The 21062-nt window shown below is 59.2% G+C and overlaps 1 protein-coding gene across 1 annotated transcript; it reads right to left on the bottom strand.

Annotated features, from left to right (window-relative positions):
- Positions 1-4523: 4523 nt before the first annotated feature.
- On the bottom strand, positions 4524-16768 carry SSUH2 (ssu-2 homolog). The gene is made up of 12 exons (XM_040994947.1): positions 16741-16768; positions 13007-13114; positions 12693-12774; positions 11877-12006; positions 11256-11316; positions 10768-10892; positions 9662-9724; positions 8995-9083; positions 8065-8157; positions 7583-7688; positions 7007-7114; positions 4524-4670 (listed from the first exon to the last, which is right to left on the bottom strand). Exons 1-12 carry the CDS (start codon positions 16766-16768, stop codon positions 4524-4526), a joined length of 1140 nt encoding a protein of 379 aa, XP_040850881.1.
- Positions 16769-21062: the final 4294 nt, after the last annotated feature.

Consider the following 21062-nt stretch of genomic DNA (forward strand, 5'->3'; position numbering starts at 1 on the left):
GGCATCCACACAGCAAGACCAGTGCCTGCCTCACGAGGCTCCTCCAGTGCCCGGCCCAGAGCAGAGGTTCCACTCAAGGTTGTTACATGAGTGAGTACAGATACAAGATGTGGACCCAGTATGCCCACTCCCTGCTGGCTTCTCCAGCCCAGTGGAGTAGGTCTCTGGAGCCATCTCCATTTCCCCAAGTTTCCTGGATCCAGGCCTGCTGAGGAGGAAAAAAGGGAACTTAGAGGTGGCCCAAAGTTTACCAGCGTAGATGCACCTGCTGCTGCCGGGAGGGGCTGGTTTATGTGTGCACCTGCTGCCCCCTGGTGGGCAGCAGCAGAGGCAACAGGAGGCAGTGTATAAATACAATACACTTTGTCAAGCTTTGTACACACATGTGTGAGTGTGCTTGCAACATGCTTCCTCGTTCAGAGTATTGTGTGAGCCCTAAAACATCCCTGGGATCAGCCAACACCCTGCCCACACACCCACTACGTCACACTTGGTGGCGTTTGTTAATGGTCTACAGGAAGCAGTGACGAGCCTACAGTTTCTGGCCTGAGGTGTGCAGGTGTGGAAAAGCAGACATGTGTGACAGGCATCACCAGGCAGTGATGCAGGCACTGAAGGTGGGCAAGGGCGACCCCAAGGAAGGCTCCCTGCCAGAGCACAGAGGGACTGCAGAGCCCAGCGGCCATCAGGCAAGGCCCTATGACCAGCTGTGCAGCCCTGACCCCCTCGTCCACCTCCGAAACTCAGAAGGGAAAGAGAAGACTTGGGCCCAACCTCCCCTCGTGCCCAAACTATGAGACTTCACCTTGGGCAACACACAGAAGGTTCCAGAACACCATCTGGACACCTAGCATGTCCTGTCTGTCCCTGCAGTGGACAGGTGATGTCTCTGTGCACAGGTCTGCTGGAGGTTGGCCACCGTGGGGAGCAGGACAGGGAGAGGGAAGCCTGCCTATGGACAAGCTCAAAATGGAGCAAAGCACAGAGAAAAATCAGGGCAGAGGGACAGGGGCCTGGAGGGAAATCTCAGCCCAGATCCAGCTGCACTTGCGGCTGGCAGACCTCGGCATTCCTCACGGCGTTTCTGCTGAAGTCGACTTCATGCTCCTGGCAACCATCACTCACTCACACACACACACACACACACACACACTCCAAACCCCTGTGATCTGATGTGGCCTCATCTTGTACCCGAGCGCTCACTTATCCCATCTGTGCAGCCTTCCCTGCTCTGCAGAGCCCTCGCACTGCCCAGCGTGGCACTGGCTACCCCAAGCAACCCCGGGGACCGTGATCATCAACTGGTAGGGTTGGTAGTGTCCATATCAGCATCACCTTTCATGAGCTCAAACTGAGCCAGCCCACAGCCAAAGACCATGGTGGCCAGCATTGAGGGTCAAGGCGTCCCGAGGCCTCCTCTCTGCCCCAGTGGCTTCGGCTGGCTCTGAGACTGCACAGTCACAGTGAGGCGGGCAAGTAAGAAAGGGCAGAGGAGCCAAGCTGGCCATGGCAGAAGGACATGTGCCACAGCCACCAGGACAGAGTGTCCCTACAGCTGGGGGACTACCAGCATGTCCTCTCCCTTCTGTCCAGCTGCAGCACCCACCCCATTCCAGCCGACAACTCCCTGTCTAAAACACTGGGTCTCGGCCCCAGCAGCCTCGGCACCCGCTGTCCATCCCAAAACCTGATGGTCACAGAGCTCACCCACATGCTCTGCTTTCACAAAAGCACCTGAATGTCAGACGGAAGGACAAGGGGGAGACGAGAAGACAGCCAAGTCACACGTATTTTGATCTGTGGATACTCAGGCACAAGCCAGGAGAGCTGTGAGGTTACCCACACAGTAGGTATGGGAGACATAAGACGAGAGAAGTTATCACTAAGAAGATGTATGGGGACAGTTAGGACAGGGTGGACACTGAACAGCCACCACATCACACCAACCATCAGGGAGACTCTGCCAGCAACCTCACGACCCCTGCACAGCTGTCCCTGGCAATGCATGCCTTCGGATGTCCAACATCCCTGGGCCCCATCCACCAAGTGCCAACTGCCCCACTGCCAGTCGCTGAAACAATCCCAAGATGGCCCTGCCTTTGGCTCCATGCCCCAGTGGGCAGAAGCACTCTGAGGACCCGGAAGGCTGGCTGTGGTGACTGTGCTGGCCTGCAGCCCTCATCATGATGGAGCTTCAGGCAACATGAGTAGGGATCTTCCCTAAGGGACCGTCCCTCTTAGTTCTGCCACCAGTGAGTGAGTGAGCACGGGGGCAATCCCCCACGTACACCTGTGGTCGGTGCCACAGATGTAATACCCGTCAGCCTTCCCTTGGTAGTGCACCAGCACAGACCAGGCTGTCCCCCAAGGCTAGCCACCACCCAGGTCCCAGGGCACTCCTGCCTGGCCACACCCCACCCCCAAGAGCCTGTGGAACTGCTAGAAGTCGCTGCTGGAGCCCACAGTCCCTGGGTTCTCGTCCATTTGCTTCTCCATCAAGAGCCCCTGGGTTCTGCGTGGTCCTCAGGGAGGAGGGTCCCAAGCCCCTGCCACCCTCACCTGCCAGGGCCATCAGCTGCTAGCCAAACACCCCTTGCAGGGTTCAGCCAAACTCAAGCAAAGTGGTAGCCATCTGGACCACATCGGCACATGAGCAAGTGCACAGCACATCTGGGTCACAGCTGGCTTAGTGAATGAGCTCAGAGCCCAGTGCACCTGCTGGAACTCACATCCTTCCCACCTCCCCCTCTCAGATCCCTCCCACAGGCAGGCACCATGCTCAGGACCAGCCAACGGATACGTGGGCACCGTCAGCACAGCCACATCACCAGGAAGTGGAGGCAGGTGACTCCATACCCCCCAATCACCCCAGGGGTCTCAGCTCTGGGAGCCACAACCTTCAGGGAACTTCAGCTCCCACCCTGGAGCCATTCCGCCTTGGACGCTACCAGATGAGCCCCCTCCCCTCTGCCACCCTTCGACGCTGCCCCACAAAACAGATCTCATCCATCTCAGGCAAAGCTGAATTCCAAACCCATGGGCAGGGGACAGGAAGTGAACATTCTATGCCCACACGCATGCTTTGTGGATCACCAGGGGTAGAAAATCCGGGGGCATCTTGAAACTTGAAAATCATGCTCATGGGAGGAGCAGCACAGACCAAGCCAAGCAGAAGCAAACTGGAGCTGCAGGCTCTGTACGGGCATTGGCTCTGGGCCCAGAGCCAGGCTCTGTGCGGGCATCAGCTCAGGGCCAGAGCCAAGGTGCCATGTTCAGGCTCCAGTGCATCCTGCAGGAACAATTCAAGAGCTGCTCAAGTTCAGGGACCTGAGTGTCGATTGCTGCCAGCCACACTTACGGAGGGGTGGGCCAGCCTGTGTGGGCGCAGCAAGTGTCCCAGCCAATCACCGATGGCCGCCGAGCCATGGTACATGAAAGCATAGGCAGGCCTGTGGAGCCCAGGGGTCCCGCTGGCCGGCTGTCCATCAGAGGATGGTGGAGCCCAGGGGCCCCCCTGGCAGGCTGTCCGTCAGAGGATGGTACAGCCCAGGGGCCCCCCTGGCCAGCTGTCCATCAGAGGATGGTGGAGCCCAGGGCCCCCTGGCAGGCTGTCCGTCAGAGGATGGTGGAGCCCAGGGCCCCCCTGGCAGGCTGTCCGTCAGAGGATGGTGGAGCCCAGGGCCCCCCCTGGCAGGCTGTCCATCAGAGGATGGTGGAGCCCAGGGCCCCCCTGGCAGGCTGTCCATCAGAGGATGGTGGAGCCCAGGGCCCCCCCTGGCAGGCTGTCCATCAGAGGATGGTGGAGCCCAGCGGTCCCCCTGGCAGGCTGTCCATCAGAGGATGGTGGAGCCCAGGGTCCCCCTGGCAGGCTGTCCGTCAGAGGATGGTGGAGCCCAGCGGTCCCCCTGGCAGGCTGTCCATCAGAGGATGGTGGAGCCCAGGGCCCCCCGGCAGGCTGTCCGTCAGAGGATGGTGGAGCCCAGGGTCCCCCTGGCAGGCTGTCCGTCAGAGGATGGTGGAGCCCAGCGGTCCCCCTGGCAGGCTGTCCATCAGAGGATGGTGGAGCCCAGCGGTCCCCCTGGCAGGCTGTCCGTCAGAGGATGGTGGAGCCCAGGGCCCCCCTGGCAGGCTGTCCGTCAGAGGATGGTACAGCCCAGGGCCCCCCTGGCAGGCTGTCCGTCAGAGGATGGTGGAGCCCAGGGCCCCCCGGCAGGCTGTCCGTCAGAGGATGGTGGAGCCCAGCGGTCCCCCTGGCAGGCTGTCCGTCAGAGGATGGTGGAGCCCAGGGCCCCCCTGGCAGGCTGTCCGTCAGAGGATGGTGGAGCCCAGGGCCCCCCTGGCAGGCTGTCCGTCAGAGGATGGTGGAGCCCAGGGCCCCCTGGCAGGCTGTCCGTCAGAGGATGGTGGAGCCCAGGGCCCCCCCGGCAGGCGGTCCGTCAGAGGATGGTGGAGCCCAGGGCCCCCCTGGCAGGCTGTCCGTCAGAGGATGGTGGAGCCCAGCGGTCCCCCTGGCAGGCTGTCCGTCAGAGGATGGTGCAGCCGCAGCAGTGCCGCTGAGGGTAGTCCTCCACGTGCACCTGGTGGTCGGTGCCGCAGATGTAGTAGACGCCATCCTTCCCTTGGTACCAGTAGTGCACCTCCGTGAGGGGGACCAGCTCGATGGTCTGGCGCTGAGGAGACACGTGGCCAGAGTGTCAGCGGTCTGCACACGCCATCACTCACCTGCTCAAGAAGCTCCCAGAGCTCCCTGCTGCCCTGTGGGGTAGCGTGTGTCCTCCATGGCTGGGCTGGCGTTCAAGGCTCTGCACGGCTCAGTTCCCAGTTCTCATCCCGTTCCTTGCACCCTAAAATCACCTGGCATCTCCTCGTGAGCCACGCTGGCCCTAGATCTCTCCAGAAGAGGCTCAGACACAAGTCCTTTACAGGAAAACAACCATGGGAAGACGCTAGCAAGTGGCCTGCGAAGCCATCTCAAGTTCACTGGCCTCCTCCGGCTGCTGCTGCAGACACTGGCACAGCCAGCACGTCACCAGGCTGGGGTGGCCTTTCCTGCGTGTCCCCATCCCTTTGCACATGCAGACTGGTCCTGCAAGCTCCAGGAGCTTCAGATCTTGAGCACTCACCGTGCCCATGTCAGCCTCAACCCACAGTGGCCAGTGAGACCCAGTCACTGCACGACCTGGAGCTGCCTGAGATGAGGACTCATGGCTGGGCCTCCTTCCCTATGGACAGAGCTATGTATGTGTCCCAGCCCAGGCTTTGCTGGCACAGGGCTGGCATGGCTGTGGAATTCCAACCCAGATCCTTGCTAATACAGCCAGGAGAGCCACGGAAGATGGCCCGAGCACTTGGGCCCCTGTCACCTGAGTGGGAGGCCCGGATGAAATTTCTGACTTTACCTTAGCTCAGTCACAGCCACTGGGAAGTGAACAAGCAGATGGAAGATCTCCCTTGCTTTCTGTCTCTCCCTCTCTCTGTAACTTTGCCTTTCAACTAAATAAATGAATCTTTAAAAAAAAAAAAAAAGTGAGCCTGTCCCCCTGAGAGCCCCAGGAGTGTCTGCAGACGCTCCCCTCCCCGTGTTTCTGAGCCATCCCCTCCTGCCCCGACAGGTGCCTCAGTACTGGTCACTCTGGCTGCCCTCAGCACTGCATTCCCCGGCTGCTAGGCGCCCAGCTGCTCCTGCTCTGGAGAGGCAGTGCTTGCTACCCACGGCCAAGGTCAACTGTGCCCCGGGGCGCTGCACCCATAGCCCCCTTTTCTACCCTTCCTCTGGTTTCTTCCTCAGCCAGTGGACCCAGGCCACCCCTGCCCCAGACTCTGCTCCTGCGGAATGCAACTCAAGACAAGGCCCTATCCCCAGGGAAGAGCCTCAGCCCCGGAGTTTAAATCCAGGCTGTTTCATTTGCGATCCAGCTTTGCGCTGACGCACCCGGAGGACAGCAGAGCACGTCGCAAGCGCCTGGGCCCCTGCCACCCGTGCGGGAGACCCGGATGGAACTACAGACTCCTGACTTAGGCCTGGCACAGTGAGTCATTTGGAGAGCAAAGCAGCAGATGAAAGATCACCTCCCTCTCTCTCCACCTCCCCCTCCCTGTCACTCCATTGCTCTGCTCGACAAATCATCTTTAAAAAGAAAAATTAGAAGTGTTTCATGCTAAAACTGGAGAAAGTAGGCCCTGGGGGATTTGTAGGGCCTGACCACGGTCCCCAAACCCCCCAACAATTCTCAGATGGTCTTGATTGGTTCTACATTAAGTGCACCTCCACTCTCCTGAAAATAGGGGAGCTGTGGGGTGGGGAGGGGAGGAAAAACAGGACGTGTTCGTGGTTAACAACAGAGGCAGAGGGGCGCACGTGCTGCACACAGCCTCCCAATGCACACCTTCCCGAGGGCCCTCGGTCACCCTGAGGCGACCTGCAGCGGACAGAGCAGGCCAGCCTGGGATCACCCGGAGTCCATGGTGCCAGGCTCTAGCGCAAGGAGACCCAGGTCCAGATCCCATAGTCAGTACCCAACCCCCCCACAACACAGGCTCCGGTTCAGGCTTGGAGTTGCACCACCGCCACCTGGTGGCCAACAGCACACAGCAGCCGAGGCAGCTCTGACCCAGGCCCTCCCCAGTGGGACCTGAGACAGGACACCCGCCTGAGCAGGACACTGGCCGACGTGACCTATGGCTTTGATCTAGAGCTTTCCACACCCCCAAATCTGAGTATCTGAAATTTAGAACCCAAATCCCCCCAGCCCAGCAGTGCATCCTGGTCCTTCACCATGATCCCAGCCTTGGGGAGGTGGGGACAGTGTCCCTCTTGTTGGTTTCTGTGACCTCACATGGCCCTGCCCTGTCCCTCTGACCACACTGCCCAGTCCACCTCAGCACTACACGCTCCTCCCACTGGCCGCTTTCCCCTTTTGCAGGAAGGAGCTACCTCCCTGAGACAGGTCCACCCTTTCCCACCAGCCAGGCCACTGCCTGCCGCCCCATCCCAGCCCCCATTCACCTGCTGCAGGATCCGGGCCCGGGAGCCCAGGGCAGCGCTGTGCTCTGCAATGCCTCTCTGGGAGGCCCGGGCAATCTCAGGCACGGGGAAGTCGACAATGGGGTACACCTGTGAGAGAGAGGTTGTGTGGGAGCCAGGGAAGGCCCCCAAAGCCTGGGAGGGCCTGCAGCTGACCTCAGCCAGAGACACAGGGCAAGCCTCGGTGACTCATCTGGCTCAAGGCCCCTGACCCACTCCTCAGCGCCCATGGATGCTGGTCAGCGTGGCATGTGCAGAGAGGCCTGCCCTGCTCGGCTGGAGCCACAACCTGCTCCTTCCTTCTCCCTGTGCTTCCCAACAGCTGCCTTGCTCACGGAGTCCTCCCACTTACAGCAGGGGGCGCTTTGGTGTGTCTGCCCATGGCCCCACAGTGGGAAGGAGGGGGTCTCCAGCTGTGCAGAAGGGACAGAGGCCTGGGGGAGGTGGGCCGTCCTTGCAGCCCCGCCTCCACAGCCCCCTGCTCCTGCCCTGTACCTATCCTGTCAGGTGCATTCCGCGCCCACTGCAGACTGGGCTCCCGTGGTGCCGCCCCCTCACCATCACGTCCTCGTCCTTGAAGAGGCTTTCCCCCTTGGCTTTTGCCAGGAGCTCCCTGGGGCAGCTGAGCCGGGGCTGGGACACGAACTCAAACAGGCTGTTCTTCCTGGACGGGAGCGGGGACGGGTGCCAAAGGGCGCAGGGTTAGGAACGTGGGCTTGAGGGGCAGGGGTGGCTGCTGAGCCTCAGTTTCCACATCTGCCCAATGGGAGTGAAGGTGCTGTTGGCTCAGGCCCTCGCCACCTTTCACTGCTGCCCAGAGGCACTCGGCGTGACCCTAACGCCTTAGCAATCGGCTACTGCCTGGGTCTGGGGAAGGCACGTGCTAGCTCTGGTCTCAGGTGGCAGGGAAAGCAGCAGTAGGGGTCAGGAGCTCAGGCCTGGCCTTCTGCAGCCACCCACACCCTCCTGGGGAGCCCCGGTCGGGCCCCCAGCAGCTCAGGCCTCCCTCCCACAGGCCCCCAGGCTGAGTGACCACACACCATGCAATGACGAGCTGGATGGAGTGTAGCAGCTTCCTCTCCCCCTTGCAGGTGGCACAGGTCTTGCTGCCACTCCCCGAGCACGTGCTGCATCTGTTGGGGGTGGGGGAATATCCCCTGAAGTAGTTCCAGAAGCGATACCCCCAAACCCGTCTTCACAAGGATCTTGGGTTCTCTGCCCAGCTCAGCCCAGGCCTCTGCCTGGCACACTTGGCTCATGCTAAGAGGGGCTCCCAGCCCAGGGAGCACTAAGCCTGGAGCTTCTGGTGGCAGGGCACAGCCTGCCCAGGAATGAAGCCAGTGCCAAGGAAAGGAAGTGGCATGGGGACAGGTTCCCAAGCACCTGGATCCCCCTGGGCCTGAAGCCATCCTGGGAACTCAGCCCAGGGTTTCCAGTCACCGGAGCCTCTTGACGTCTCTTGACTTTAGTCAAAGCCAGTTTGCACTGAGCCCTCTCCCGGTACCTCCTCCTCTCCCAAGGTGTAGGAGCCCCGGCTTGTCAGGAGGGCGGGGCCTGGGCCGTGGTGAGCCTGCGTGGGGCCCCTGCTCGCAGCCTCCCTCTGACACTTTATCAACATGTGATTCACAAAACACAAAATCACACACTGCAGGCAAAGCTCCGCGGGCAGAGGTGGAAGGTCTGTGGTTGCACAGCCAATCAACCTGCTCCGACTTCTCCGTTCAGGCCCCAGCAGCCATCAACCCTGGCTTTTGCAGGACCTGCTTTTACAGAGTTAACTTTGTCACCTTGCTGGGGCCTCCGACATTGCCCCCACCACATGGCAGGAAGAGGGGTCTCCTGGGAATCCCACCCCCTCCCGGCAGTGCCTCCATCCACACATGAGTCCCAGTCTTGACTCCAAGGACGCAGCAGGGGTGAGGCTGGGCAGCTGTGAGGAGCAGCCAGCAGGCAAGGACAGCAGCTCTTACCTGCGGCGGCCAGTGCCTGAACACCGCGGACACCTCCGCGCCGGCTGCCGGGCTCTGCGCTTGCTTCCGCAGCAGGCCGGGCATCGGACCTGCGGGCACAGGGAGGCCTCTCCAGACAAAGCTCCAAGCCCTCCCCTGAGCACACCCCATCACTGTGTCCCCTGCAGGGACACTGTTGCCCCAAGGAGGAGAGCAAGCACCCAGGCAAACCCGGCCAAAGCCCTGCCACGTGGGGTTCCTGAGTCTGACTAGGAAGCCAAGGCAAGCCCCTTCCCCCGCACCTCCTCACCTGAGCCCCCCCACGCCACCCTTAGACAGGAGGTCAGGGAGAAGAGCCCAGGCCTCACTCTGAACCAGGGCAGACTCAGGAGAAAAGGAGAGCAAAGGGAAAAGCCAACTCTGTAGAGACCACGCGGGCCAACCGCTCCACTTCACTGACGGGTAGATAGAGGCCAGGAAGGACACGGCCTGAGGGGACAGAGTGAGTGCAGGAGCCCCAGCCCCAGCTCAGCATCCAAACGCATGCCCACTGTACTCTGTACACTGTACACTGTGGGCATCCTGCACAACCTCACTCACCCTCCCCCACACTGTCACTCACCCTCCCCCACACTGTCACTCACCCTCCCCCACACACTGTCACTTGCCCTCCCCCATTGTCACTAACCAGACCAGCTCCGTGGCAGCAGCTGCACTTGTAGCGCCCACGCCCGTGGCATTTGTGGCATTCCTGAAAGTAAACGGCTGCCTGTGGATCTGGTGTCCCGAGGGCCACCTCTCACACACAGAGGACTATCTCCAGCAGAAGGGCTGTAGCTTGGGGCTCGCCTGGGAGAATTGAGATGGGGCCCTGGATGCCTGTGGAGGATCTAGACATGCCTTCAAATATTCAGTGCAAAGGACACTGTCACCACGTCCTCTCAGCTCCAGCGTGGCCCCCCTGGGTGCTAAGAAAGGGATTCCTGAAAATGATCAAAGCCTTGGGACCCTACAGCCAAGTGGGAGACCTGAAGAAGCTCCTGGCTCCTGGCTTAGGGTCGGCTCAGTTCTGGCTGTTGTAGTCACTTGTGCTGGTAGAGCATTTTTCTCTGTCTCTCCTTCTCTCTGTAAATCTGATCCATCTTCCCAATAAAGATAAATAAATGTTTTTAAAAAGAAAAAGAAAAAAGAAGGGGGTTCTTGTCCTTGCGACCTGGGATCCTAACCCACACATTAAGGTTTCCTGCCCAGTTAAACCACTACGCCCGAGGGACCAGAAGTCCTGTGAAACGGCAGCTTTGAGGGGCAGCGGGCTACTGGCTGGCTGGGGCAGGGCCAATCACCAAAGCAGAGCGGCATTGCTCAGAGTGTGTGACAATCACAGGTCAAGTCCTACAGGCAGGACATCACTGCCTGTGCTCACCCACAGCCCCTGCCACCTTCCAGGCAAAGTCCCAACCGATAACTGCTATTTTGTGTCAGTCTCATGCAATGTAACAACTGCCCACCAAATGCAGGGGAGAATGGGAAAAGGCGAAGTGTTTTAGAAGCCTTCAGTCAGCCGCTTGTGCTGGAGACAGTGGCAAGGGTTGTTCCTCTCGTGGGAGTCACATCCCCTGGTGAGCGTGGGATTTTGCAGGGGCAGCGCCCCACATGCCACATTCTCGCAGCAGATGTATCCACAGCCAAGACCCCTGCACTGGGGGCTGAGGGCTGTTCTCTCTAAAGAACAGAGCATGAGGCAGCAAGCAGGTGCAGGAACTCAGCCAAGGACGGATGCCCCAAGTTGCCTACCTTGACCAGGGATGAGTGGGGCACCTGTAGCTTCTTGGTGTCTTCCTGGAACATTGGGGGCACCTGGACCTTGATGTCCCAGAGTCTGGGGGATGGGCCTTTCTGCGGGCCATCAACTGCATGGCCTGGCCCAAGCAAGGACCATGGTGAGAGCAGCCGAGGGAAGCAAGCAGAAAAGAGTGCCAGCATCAGGCAAGGTCCCTCAGCCAGGGTCATGGGAGAAAGTACCCCTGGAGTCCAGGGTCAGCACCCAAGCTTTATGGTGGTGGGACAGGTGGACAGCGCCAAGCACCCAGGCAGCAGCCCAGGGTCAAAGGCCAAGACCAGGCTCTCCCAGGCCCCTGCAAGCTCCTTTCCAGGTAGAAAACATTTGATGATATTGGTTCTGGAAGCATCTAAGAGGCATGCCCACCCTCCCAGGGGTGTAGGAAGGTCCCAGCCCTGGGGAGCTGAATGTCCCCTTCAGGCCTGGCAGACCCATCACTCACTGGTAAAGGGCTGGAATGTCCACTCGCTCACCCTGGATTCACTGAAGGTCTCAAGTCGGTACTGAGAAGGGGAAACAGCATGGTCACACCTGTGACCTGGGAAGACAGAACTGTGAGCAGACTGAGGTGGGGGGCAGCAGGTGGCAGGGACAGCATCCCAGCTGGCAGCCAGGACCCTGCCAGGTGTGCCAAGAAACTTCCCCTGACAGGCCATCAGAGTTGTCACACAGGAATGCAGGCCCAGCAGGTGCTGCGAGGCAAGCTTGGGGATTTGAGATTCGGGCAGCAGGGGCTGCTGGGAGTTCTGGCTTCTGGTTCCCAGCGTTTGGGCACTCAGGGAGTGAACAGGTTCATGGAAGATCCTCTCCTCCCTTTCTGCTGCTCAAATACGCATTTTTTTTCTTAAACAAAAGGTTTATGTTAAAACAAAATGCATGAAGTGTACAGCAGGACTGCACAGGTTCCATGCAGCACAGCGCCAACTTGCAGACGGAGTGGGAGTCGCTGTGGGTGGTGGGTCCCATGGGGTCCTAGAGCCCAGCCCCTTGGATACCAAGCTGTAGGGGGGACCTGTGCTACCCCACCCCTGCCCCACTGTCCCCAGGCCCCTCAGCCCCTCACCCGGCACAGGCTCTGCTGCTTCAGCTCACGAATGATGAGGTCGCCAGCGGCCGCGTGGCCGTAGCAGCATTTGGAGCTCACGAAGCTCAGCAGGGCATCCCGAGCCACCTCCTCCGTCACCACAGGGACCCTGTTGGGGACAGGGTTGGGGGGTCGTGGAAAGGACATGGAGGCTCACCCAGGCCAGGGCCCGCTGTGTTGGGAGGAAGAGGGCTTGGCAATAGCCACACCCTCAAGAGCTGTGCAGGGCAGGGAAGGCATAGGCACTTCAGATCACAGCAATATAGAACCTGGGACAGGAGTTCCGGGTTATCAGAACGGGAAAAAAAAAAACCTCTGAGAGCTGAATCACTTCATTCTACAAGTGAAAGAATGGAGCCCCAAGGGACCATCACAAAGGAAAGTTAACCTTGGCCAGAGGAGCTCCAGGGGGGTGGAGGGCGGGTGCTCTGGGAGACGCCTCTACGGCAGGCCCTGGCTGCCCAGCAGTTGCACCTCACTGGGCACCCCAAGCCCTCTTCACACAAGGTGGGCAAGCCTCTCCAAGATCTGGGCCGGAGGTTGGCTGGAATCTTCTGCGATCGCCACCGTGATACACAGCTGTATGGGCACAGGCCTGACCTCACTGCTAAAGGATGCTCTGCTCGCAGCATCCCACAGGGTCTACAGGTGGCCCAGGGCGAGGGTCTGCTGCCCCTGATGGCCCCAAGGCAATCCCTAAAGAACTCAGCCAAATGCAGGCTCTGGGCGTCCTGACGCATGCGTAGGGCTGGATCTCCCCAGGACGGTGCCAGAAGATGGAGGATGGAGCCTCACCTGTGTCCCAGGAACCAGGACCATGACCTCTGTCCTGGGGGTCTCGCTGGGGTCTCCAGAGGTGGGAAGAACACCTGTTGTCCTAGGGGAGGTGCAGGGCAGGGGCGGGGATGAAGCAGCAGGGTGGGGTGCGGGTTCCAGGAAGGAGCAGGTGCAGTATACTGACAATGCATTAGAACGTCAGGACGTGGGGACCACCAAAAGCTCCTGGGCCGAGGGCCCACCTCCCTGCCCCTGCCATAAGAACCAGCCTGAGGCAGACATGCCCCACCCCAAGCAGAGGGGGAAGTGCTCAAGGGCCCAGGGAGACTCACTGCCGAACTCACTGGCTTGCGGGAGCCAGTGGTAGCCTGGTGGTCTCTCCAGGAGCTCAGCAGGGGGCGCCAGCGGACTCTCTGCCTCAAAACTGAGGTCCTCATCACCTGTGGGCACACACGGGCAAGACAGGCAGAGGGTGGCGGTGTGCATGAGCTGCCAGTGGCTTCCCACGGGTGTGCAGGACAGGGCAGCCCGTAGGTTCACACTCAGCCCTGTGTGGTACAGGCATTCCTGCTGGGGTACCAAGGCCAAGGGTGGCAGCTCCTGTCACCTCTGCTGTGACTGTCATCACTGTGCTGTCCCAGTTCCAGACTTGGACACAGCCCCCGGTAAGCCTCCCCAGAATGTGGGCAGGCAAGGGCCGTTCCCACCCACCGCAGTTGGAGGGCCGGTGGGGGGTAGGGATGGCAACCTCCACCTCTCACCTCCCAGCCTGAGGACGACAGGACAGCAGGAGACCCTGCGACCAGACGGGGAGGGTCCCACTGGCTCCACCAACCTCTAGGCCCAGGAGTAAAGTCTGAACCAGACACCCTCGGGACACATGCGTGCCTCCAGCAGGCACCTCCACAGGGGGCAGCACCACCTCCCTGCCGTCCCCTCCCCAAGTTCCTGACCCTGGAAGCCATGGGGATCTGAGATGTGGAGTGGTTTGCTATGCAACTTCTGCCCTGGGACACAGATGTGACTGGACCTCTGGGAGCCATACCGCAAGCCCCACCTCCTGCCACCTCCCTCCCCTTGTCCCTTGAGGTGGCTCCCAGAAACAGCTTGCACGCCTCATGCCTGCTGGCTGGCTGCTGCGTGGATGGCCCACCCAGAATCCTAACAGTAGCCCCACAGTACAGATGAAGAGACAGGCTTGCCAGCTCAACCCATGGCCCTCCCCAGTGTCCTATACAACAGCGTGATTGAACCACACACTCATAGAGTAAGATCAGACACTGGAAAAGAGACCGCCCAGTTCCGCCCCACCCCATCCCAGCCCCGCCCCAGCCCCGCCCCAGGAAATCCTGGCTCTCCTGGGATTTCTACAATATTTAGGGTTCAGCATCACCTCAGGTTGTCCACAGAGAGGACAGACGCCAGCTGACCCACAGGGCATGCGTCATTTCCCAAGCGGCTCCTAGTGACCACAAGAGGAGCGCAGTGTCACCATAGGACTAAGCTGTACCACCTGCCCACACATCGGGGCTGAGTCGCAGGGCAAGTGTCCAACTGGCCACCCAACCCCTGCACAGACCCAGCCAGAGATGATGCGGAATTTTGGACGAACAGAGTGTGCAGAGTGACAGAGACCACGCTTGCAACTGAGACCCTCACTCTGGCATGATGACCATGGCGCTGCCCAGCAGCCTCTGTGTGTGTGTGTGTGTGTGTGTGTGTGTGTGTGTGTGTGTGTGTACACAGGGAGCCGGGGAAATGGACGGGAGACCTTGGCAGAGCCAAGCCATCCCTCTCAGCAGCCATCAGCTGTGTTCCTTTTGCACACAGGGATTCCTCCTTGGAACTGATACACGGTCACTCTCCTTTCTCCCTTTAAAAGGCCACTGAGATGACACAGAGGACGCCAAACCCCAAAACTCCAGATGTCACCAACTGAGAAGGCCCAAAGTCTCAAACAGATGGCTCCCATTGTCATTCTTGTGTGGCAGTCACTTTTGGCCAGGGACCCTTCCCTCTTGCCCACCCTGATGTGGGGTCCCCTGTGAGTAGGGGTCCAGCACTGCAGAGGCACAGGCCTGGGTCCAGATCCCACCAGCCTAACCGCTGGAAACCCTGCAGGTACCACACCACTGCCCTGAGTGTTGCAGGGAGCCCCGGGACAGACACAGCGTGGTGGGCACTGCAAGGGGACAGGTCAGCTGTCTCGCCAGTTATGCCAAGGTCAAAGCAGGAGTCCTGCAGGGCACCACACTCTATGCCAATGGCCTTTGGCATCCAGGCTGGGGGACATCACCTGGTCAGGCTGGGGGGATGGCCCGGACACCTGAGAGCTGGTGAATCCTGTACCAACCTTTACAAGATGGCACCATCCCCAAGTTCTTTTTTTTTTTTTTTTAAAGATTTATTTTTATTATTTTTTTTATTGGAAAGGCGGATATACAGAGAGGAGAGACAGAGAGGAAGATCTTCCGTCCGATGATTCACTCCCCAAGTGAGCGCAACGGGTCGATACTATGCCAATCCGAAGCCAGGAGCCTCTTCCGGGTCTCCCACGCGGGTGCAGGTTCCCAAAGCTTTTGGGCCGTCCTCGACTGCTTTCCCAGGCCACAAGCAGGGAGCTGGAAGGGAAGCGGGGCTGCCGGGATTAGAACCGGCGCCCATATGGGATCCCGGGCGTGCAAGGCGAGGACCTTTAACCACTTGCGCCACCGCGCCAGGCCCCATCCCCAAGTTCTTACAAAAAAAAAAAAAAATAGAACTGAGGGGCTGAGAGACTAAAGCAAGGTGAGAAGGCAGAGCTGGATGGGGAATCCAGATCCTATCCAGCCACTAATCTTCCTCCTACAGTGCTGGCATCTCATGTGGGCACCAGCTTGTGCCCAGGCTGTCCCACTTCTGATCCCACTCCTTGCTTGTGACCTGGGAAAGCAGCAGAGGATGGCTACATCTTGGGTGTCTGCACCCATGTGAGAGCCCTGGAAGAAGCTCCTGGCTCCTGGCTTTAGCCTGGCTCAGCTCTGGCTATTGTGGCCATCTGGGGAGTGAACCAGAGAGAGAATTTTATTTTCTGTTTCTCCTTCTCTCTATAAATCTGCCTTTCCAATAAAATTCTTAAACGTCTAAAATTTTAAAGAAGTCATCAGGGGAATGTTAGCAGAGGGTGTTAAGACAGATACGTTCTCCCCAGACAGGAGAAGCCCCTCTCAGACAGACAGTACAACCTGCGGGGCGAGCCTCAGCCTAGGACACTCAGAGCCTCGAGTCCCTCACATTAAAGATTTTGGAGGGTCCCAAGCCCTCAGAGCACTTCCAGGCCACCACGCCTGGTGACAATGAGGCTGCCTTAGGGTCATGGACCTTTCTCGGCACTCGGATAAAGTGCAGACCCCCACCCACCTGACATATCACCCACAAATCAGGAGTGCCTGACCCCACCACTGTTTAGACACACAGGGAAACCGAGGCTGAGGGCAGCTATGAGTTTGGACTGAGACCCTCTGGGCCCAGTCACAGCTGGGACTCGAACCCAAGCCTCCCCAGTCCTGGCTTGATGGCCTTTCCATGCCACGCCACTGCCCATTCCAGGCCCAGGACGAAGAGCTTCCTGTTTTGAACGCAACACATTTCTTCCTAAAATGCCACTTCCTCCTCCATAGTTTTAAATAGTGCTTGGAGCCCATTGTGCTTCTGGGCTGATAAGGGCACGGGTGCAGGAATGAGTGCAGGCTGTCTGCTACAGCAGCTGCAGGAGCAAGGCCTCCACAGGATCTTCTGTGGGCGAATTCATCAAGACGTGAATGAGCCCCTCGCCCTGACACTCACGCTCACACATGGCCCTGGGTGGTGGGCAGGGGCATCCCTGCAGCACATACAGGGAGGAGAAGAAAAGGATCGGACAGAGCCACTGTGGGCAGAGAGCCGCGGGAGGGAAAATGGGCTGCAGGCAGAAAGCAGGCTCCCTTCCCGCTTCCCAGAGGGAGGAAGGAAGGATGCTATAGCCAGCAGGCTTGGGGCCATGTGTCTCCCAGGTGGCCATCCACGCCCTCTCCATGGCTCTACTTACTGTTGCCTTCCCCGGTCAAGCTGTCCATGGTCCAGACGTCCAGCCAGGGTGGCGGTGACCTTTGCAGTGGCCCAGGCACAGGGAGCTGCAGGACCAAGCTCAGGCTCCTCCCAGAGCGGGCCCCCAGTGGGACCCGATTTGAATACAACAGAGGGAAATGCAGGGTGTCCATCCGAGCTGCACCCTGCCCCCAGCCCCCCACTTGGCAGAGTTCTAGTTGCTCCTACCCAGAGCCACTGGCTCTGGGGATGCTCCTGGTGGCTGGGACCCTTGCCCAGCCCTAGGAGATGTGGCACCTGTTTTGCAGGGTTGGAATTCACACCCTTGTCTACCCAACTTTCAGGGCCAAGTGCCTGGCAGCTGTGCTGCAATGAGCATGCTCAGTACACAGGCTATAGGGACTGGGAGGAGGGTGCTCACAGAAAAAGGATCCAGGGACCTCCCCAATAAGGGGAAGATGGGGGGGAACTCAGAGGTCCTGGGTACCCAGTCTGCTCCAAGCCTGGGACTAAAAGGCAGTGTTCCCATCCAAGGGGGCCCTGGGGCCACTGCTGTTGCCACACCCGCTTAGCCCCCCAAGGAACACCTGTGGATTTTTAAATGACCTTTTCCCTAAGCCTTTGGCACTGGAGCTTGGAGCTCCTTCAGCCCCAACCCTTGGAAGATGAGCCCCCTCCGTGGAGTGAATTTAAGCCGTGAACCCTACAGCTAGGTCGGCTGCAGGGATGGTGTGCTGGTCCCGGCCCCTCCAAAGCACCTTGGAAATGACCCCTGCAGCTGGTCCAGGGTTCTCTGGCCAGGGCATCTTTGTGCCTTGCGTTTGCCCTGCCCTGCCCAGCCAGGCGATACCCATAGGGACATGCGGCCCCACCCCTCACTGAGGATGGGGAGGCATTCACTGGGAAGCCCTGGGAATGCTGTGTGGGCTGGTCCAGGATGGACGCCCCGCACCCATGGGAGACTCTTAGCTACTCCAGAAGAGCCTTTATGCTCTGTGCGCTCAGCACTGGTCACTGTCACAGAAAGCAAGTGACAATCCCCAACGCAGTGGCCGTAACTTCACCAAGGGCCCACCCTCAGACCCTGGACACCTGGAATCTGAGAGCCCCGCAGCTTTCCTTTCCACACCTCTCTAGGTTCCCACAGCTGGCTGGAGCCCACACAGCCAGAGGCCGGGCTCCCCACCACTCCCGGATGCAGAGCCATGGTGTGCACCCCTTTGTCGGGGGCACACTCCGTGGGCTGTGCCCGCTCAGCTGCCCATCAGTCTGTCCACACCTGAACACATTCAGCACTTCCACAGGAGCCAAGGCTGCCCAACCAAGGACAGTGCCCACAGCGCCTGGCAGCCACGATAACATTGTTCCTGCTGTGTCTGTAGGCTGGGTAGGGCAGTGCCCATGTGCTGCGGGGTGGGGCATGGGGTGGGAAACAACATACAACTCCACCCCTGGGAACCAGGGGAACGGGCACTCCTCCAGGCCTGGGTTCCCGGCAGGAGAAGGCGCCACCACAGCCCAGCCCAGCCACTCCAGAACCCAGTGCTGGTGCCTCCATGGAAGAGCCAAGAGGGACCCAGAGAGGGTGAGCTGCTTCTCTGACAGCACACAGCCCCTCCTGGCACAGCTGGGACTGGAGCTCCATCAGCAGACACCAAGGCTTTCGGGAAGGTCACAGGCAATGCTGTGCTAGCTAGGTGTCACTGCAGGGAGGCAGGAGGGCAACAGGGCACTCACTGACCCAGCAGTGCAGTGACTCGGACCAAGCCTGGACACTAGGAAACTGAGCAGGACCAGGTAGAGAAATTCACCCACCCTGAGGCTTCTCCTTCCTGGTGGGGGGCAAGCATGTCCCCCAACCCCCACTGCAGCAGCGCCACATTTTTGCACATGTCTTCCACTGCTTTCTGGAAGCTTCCGAGCCACCGTTCTGTCCTGCAGCTCTGCCTGCTGCTCCCAGCTTCTTCCTCTCGCCCCCCTTTAGGCCTCCATCCTGCTTCTGAGCACAGAAGCGGTGGGCTCTCCCGGAAGTCTCTCCAACAGATGTATCACCTCCTAGTACATGGCAGGGGAGACTACCGCATGGGAACAGCCCAGCAGGGACCCCAGGGACACTCAGCTCTTGTCGCAGGCCTTGAGCCTGGTCACCGCCCCCACCCCAGTGGGCGCTGCCTCAGGACAGGACACTCAGTCCCCAAATGTGCTTGCACTCATGTGACCTCCACATTGGTCACCAAACCAAGTCCCCAACTCTACCCAGCCTCAGAGCCATTTCCAGGACTGCATAAGGCCAGCGTGGTTCCCCAGGCCTGGGCTGCCAGAGCTCAGGTCCCTATCAACACATACTTCCTGGGTGGTTTCGTCTAGCAGCAGGCCCATGGACAACTCTGGTAGCCACCCCCGCTAGACATGTCCCCTATTTCGGGCCGGCCCAGCCCATGTCACCTGTCTTCTCGTTGGTTCCCCCTGGATACATAACTCCATCCCTCCCACAGGGACATGCAGTGGCTCCCTCCCTGTCCCCAGCTGCTGCACCACAAGCATGCAGCCTGCCCAGAATCCCCCAGGTATCCATGTGACTCATCCCACCCCCAGGTCTGCCCTGCCCCCTGACTGCACAGCCCATCTTGCCCACACTCTAGCTCCTGCACTCACAGCACTGAGACTCCACCACGAGAACCATCTCCTATCTGAGTGGGGGGGGGGGGGTATTTTTAATGATGCACCTTTATTTGCAAACCAGAGTTACAGAGAAAAAGAGGCCGGGAAACAGAGAGATTTTCCATCCACTGCTTCACTGCCCAGATGACTGCCATGGCCAGCGGTGGCCAGGCTGAAGTCAGGAGCTTCTTCCATGGGGAGAGCAGGCCCATGCATCTTCCACTGCTTTCCCAGGAGAATCAGCAGTGTGCAGGACTGGAAATGGGGCATCCGGGACTCAAACCAACTGCCGCCATTGTAGATGGTGGCTTCGCCCCTCACTATTCTTTCCACTGTTTTGGTGGGTGTCTGGCCACCCTATCACCAAGTGCTAGGCTGTAACAAACAAAAAAGCAAAGGCAGCTTCATATCTGCCTAGTTCCCTCTAGGTACAACAGCCTGAACAGGCACCGCAAACACATGAGTAACATAACAAAAACAGGTGGGCACCCAGCACGATGCTGAAGACGCTGCCTGGGAACCCCTGCAGCCTGTATGGGAGTGCTGGGTTTGAGTCCTGGCTCGTCCACTTCCTGCAAATGCATTCACTGGGAGCCTGGCTGCAGCAGACACTTGGGGAGTGAATCAGCTGATAGAAAACTGTCAAATAGATGCCTTTCAAATAAGTGAAAACAAAAGAATAAAAACTTGGGAACAGAAAGAGCACATTTTGACTTGCTCTGTGGGCCTCTGTCTGCCCAGCTTCCTGGGTCCCCAGCAGCAGTCCTCAAAGATGTGCTCTGTTCCACATGCAGGGCAACAGGCAGAGCAGCAGACAGCCCATGCTGCTCATGGCCTCCAGGGAGCCTCCTGGCAGGACCTCGGAGTGAATCCCTGTGTGCTGGGGACACAGGGCTCTGTCGCAGCCAGCATGGATGGGGCCCGGGTGCTTCAGGCTGGACCAGGGGGCCAGCCTGCAATGCTCTGGCTGGGTGACCAGGGCGATTCCTGCCAGCTCCTGGCAGGCAGGCAGGCAAGCAGAGACGCTAATCTGTCGAGGCAGAGGCCATGCCCGCAGCTCCACGAGCCTCCCTCCCTTTCTGCTAATCTGATCCAAGCGTCTCCAAAAGCAATCTGAACTCTGAAAAGGGCAGTCTGTTTGTCCACTGAAACTCTCAAACACAAATTCAATTTGTTTGAGGAGGAGGCGCCACCAGAGGACATGGGCCCTGCCTGCCAGCCTGCAGTGCCAGCTTTCACCAGGAACGCCCCGGGGAGCTGCCCACGGCATCCTCCCTGGTGAGGACATTTGCTGGCATGATAGAAACCCTCTCGTCCAACCTTTACATCAGTCACACAGAGAAGCTGAGCCCCAGAGAAAGAAGGGATGCAGCCAGGGTCCCAAACAGAAGACAGCGAGCCATGGGCCAAGACTTCCTCCATGACAAAGACCTTGGGGCTAGCACTGAGGCACAGCAAGTTAAGCCTCTGCCCGCAGTGCAGACATCCCATGTGGACACCAGTCTCTACTGCTCAGCTTCCAATCCAATTTCTTCTTTTTCAAAGATTTATTTATGTTTATCAGAAAGTCAGATATACAGAGAGGAGGAGAGACAAAGATCTTCCATCTACTGAGTTTACTCCCCAAGTGGCCGCAGTGGCTGGAGCTGATCAAACCAAAGC

This window comes from Ochotona curzoniae, unplaced genomic scaffold, assembly GCF_017591425.1.
Source record: "Ochotona curzoniae isolate NIBS_2020 unplaced genomic scaffold, NIBS_Ocur_1.0 contig_908, whole genome shotgun sequence".
Classification (NCBI taxonomy): domain Eukaryota; kingdom Metazoa; phylum Chordata; class Mammalia; order Lagomorpha; family Ochotonidae; genus Ochotona; species Ochotona curzoniae.

Excerpts from the sequence above, each read along its gene's own strand:
- SSUH2 (XM_040994947.1), bottom strand. The coding sequence starts at position 16,768 with ATGGACAGCTTGACCGGGGAAGGCAACA. Across the intron at positions 9,725-10,767 it reads CCCACTCATCCCTGGTCAAG|GAATGCCACAAATGCCACGG; the intron begins GTAGGCAACTTG and ends GTTTACTTTCAG. Across the intron at positions 9,084-9,661 it reads GCTGCCACGGAGCTGGTCTG|GTCCGATGCCCGGCCTGCTG; the intron begins GTTAGTGACAAT and ends CTGTGCCCGCAG.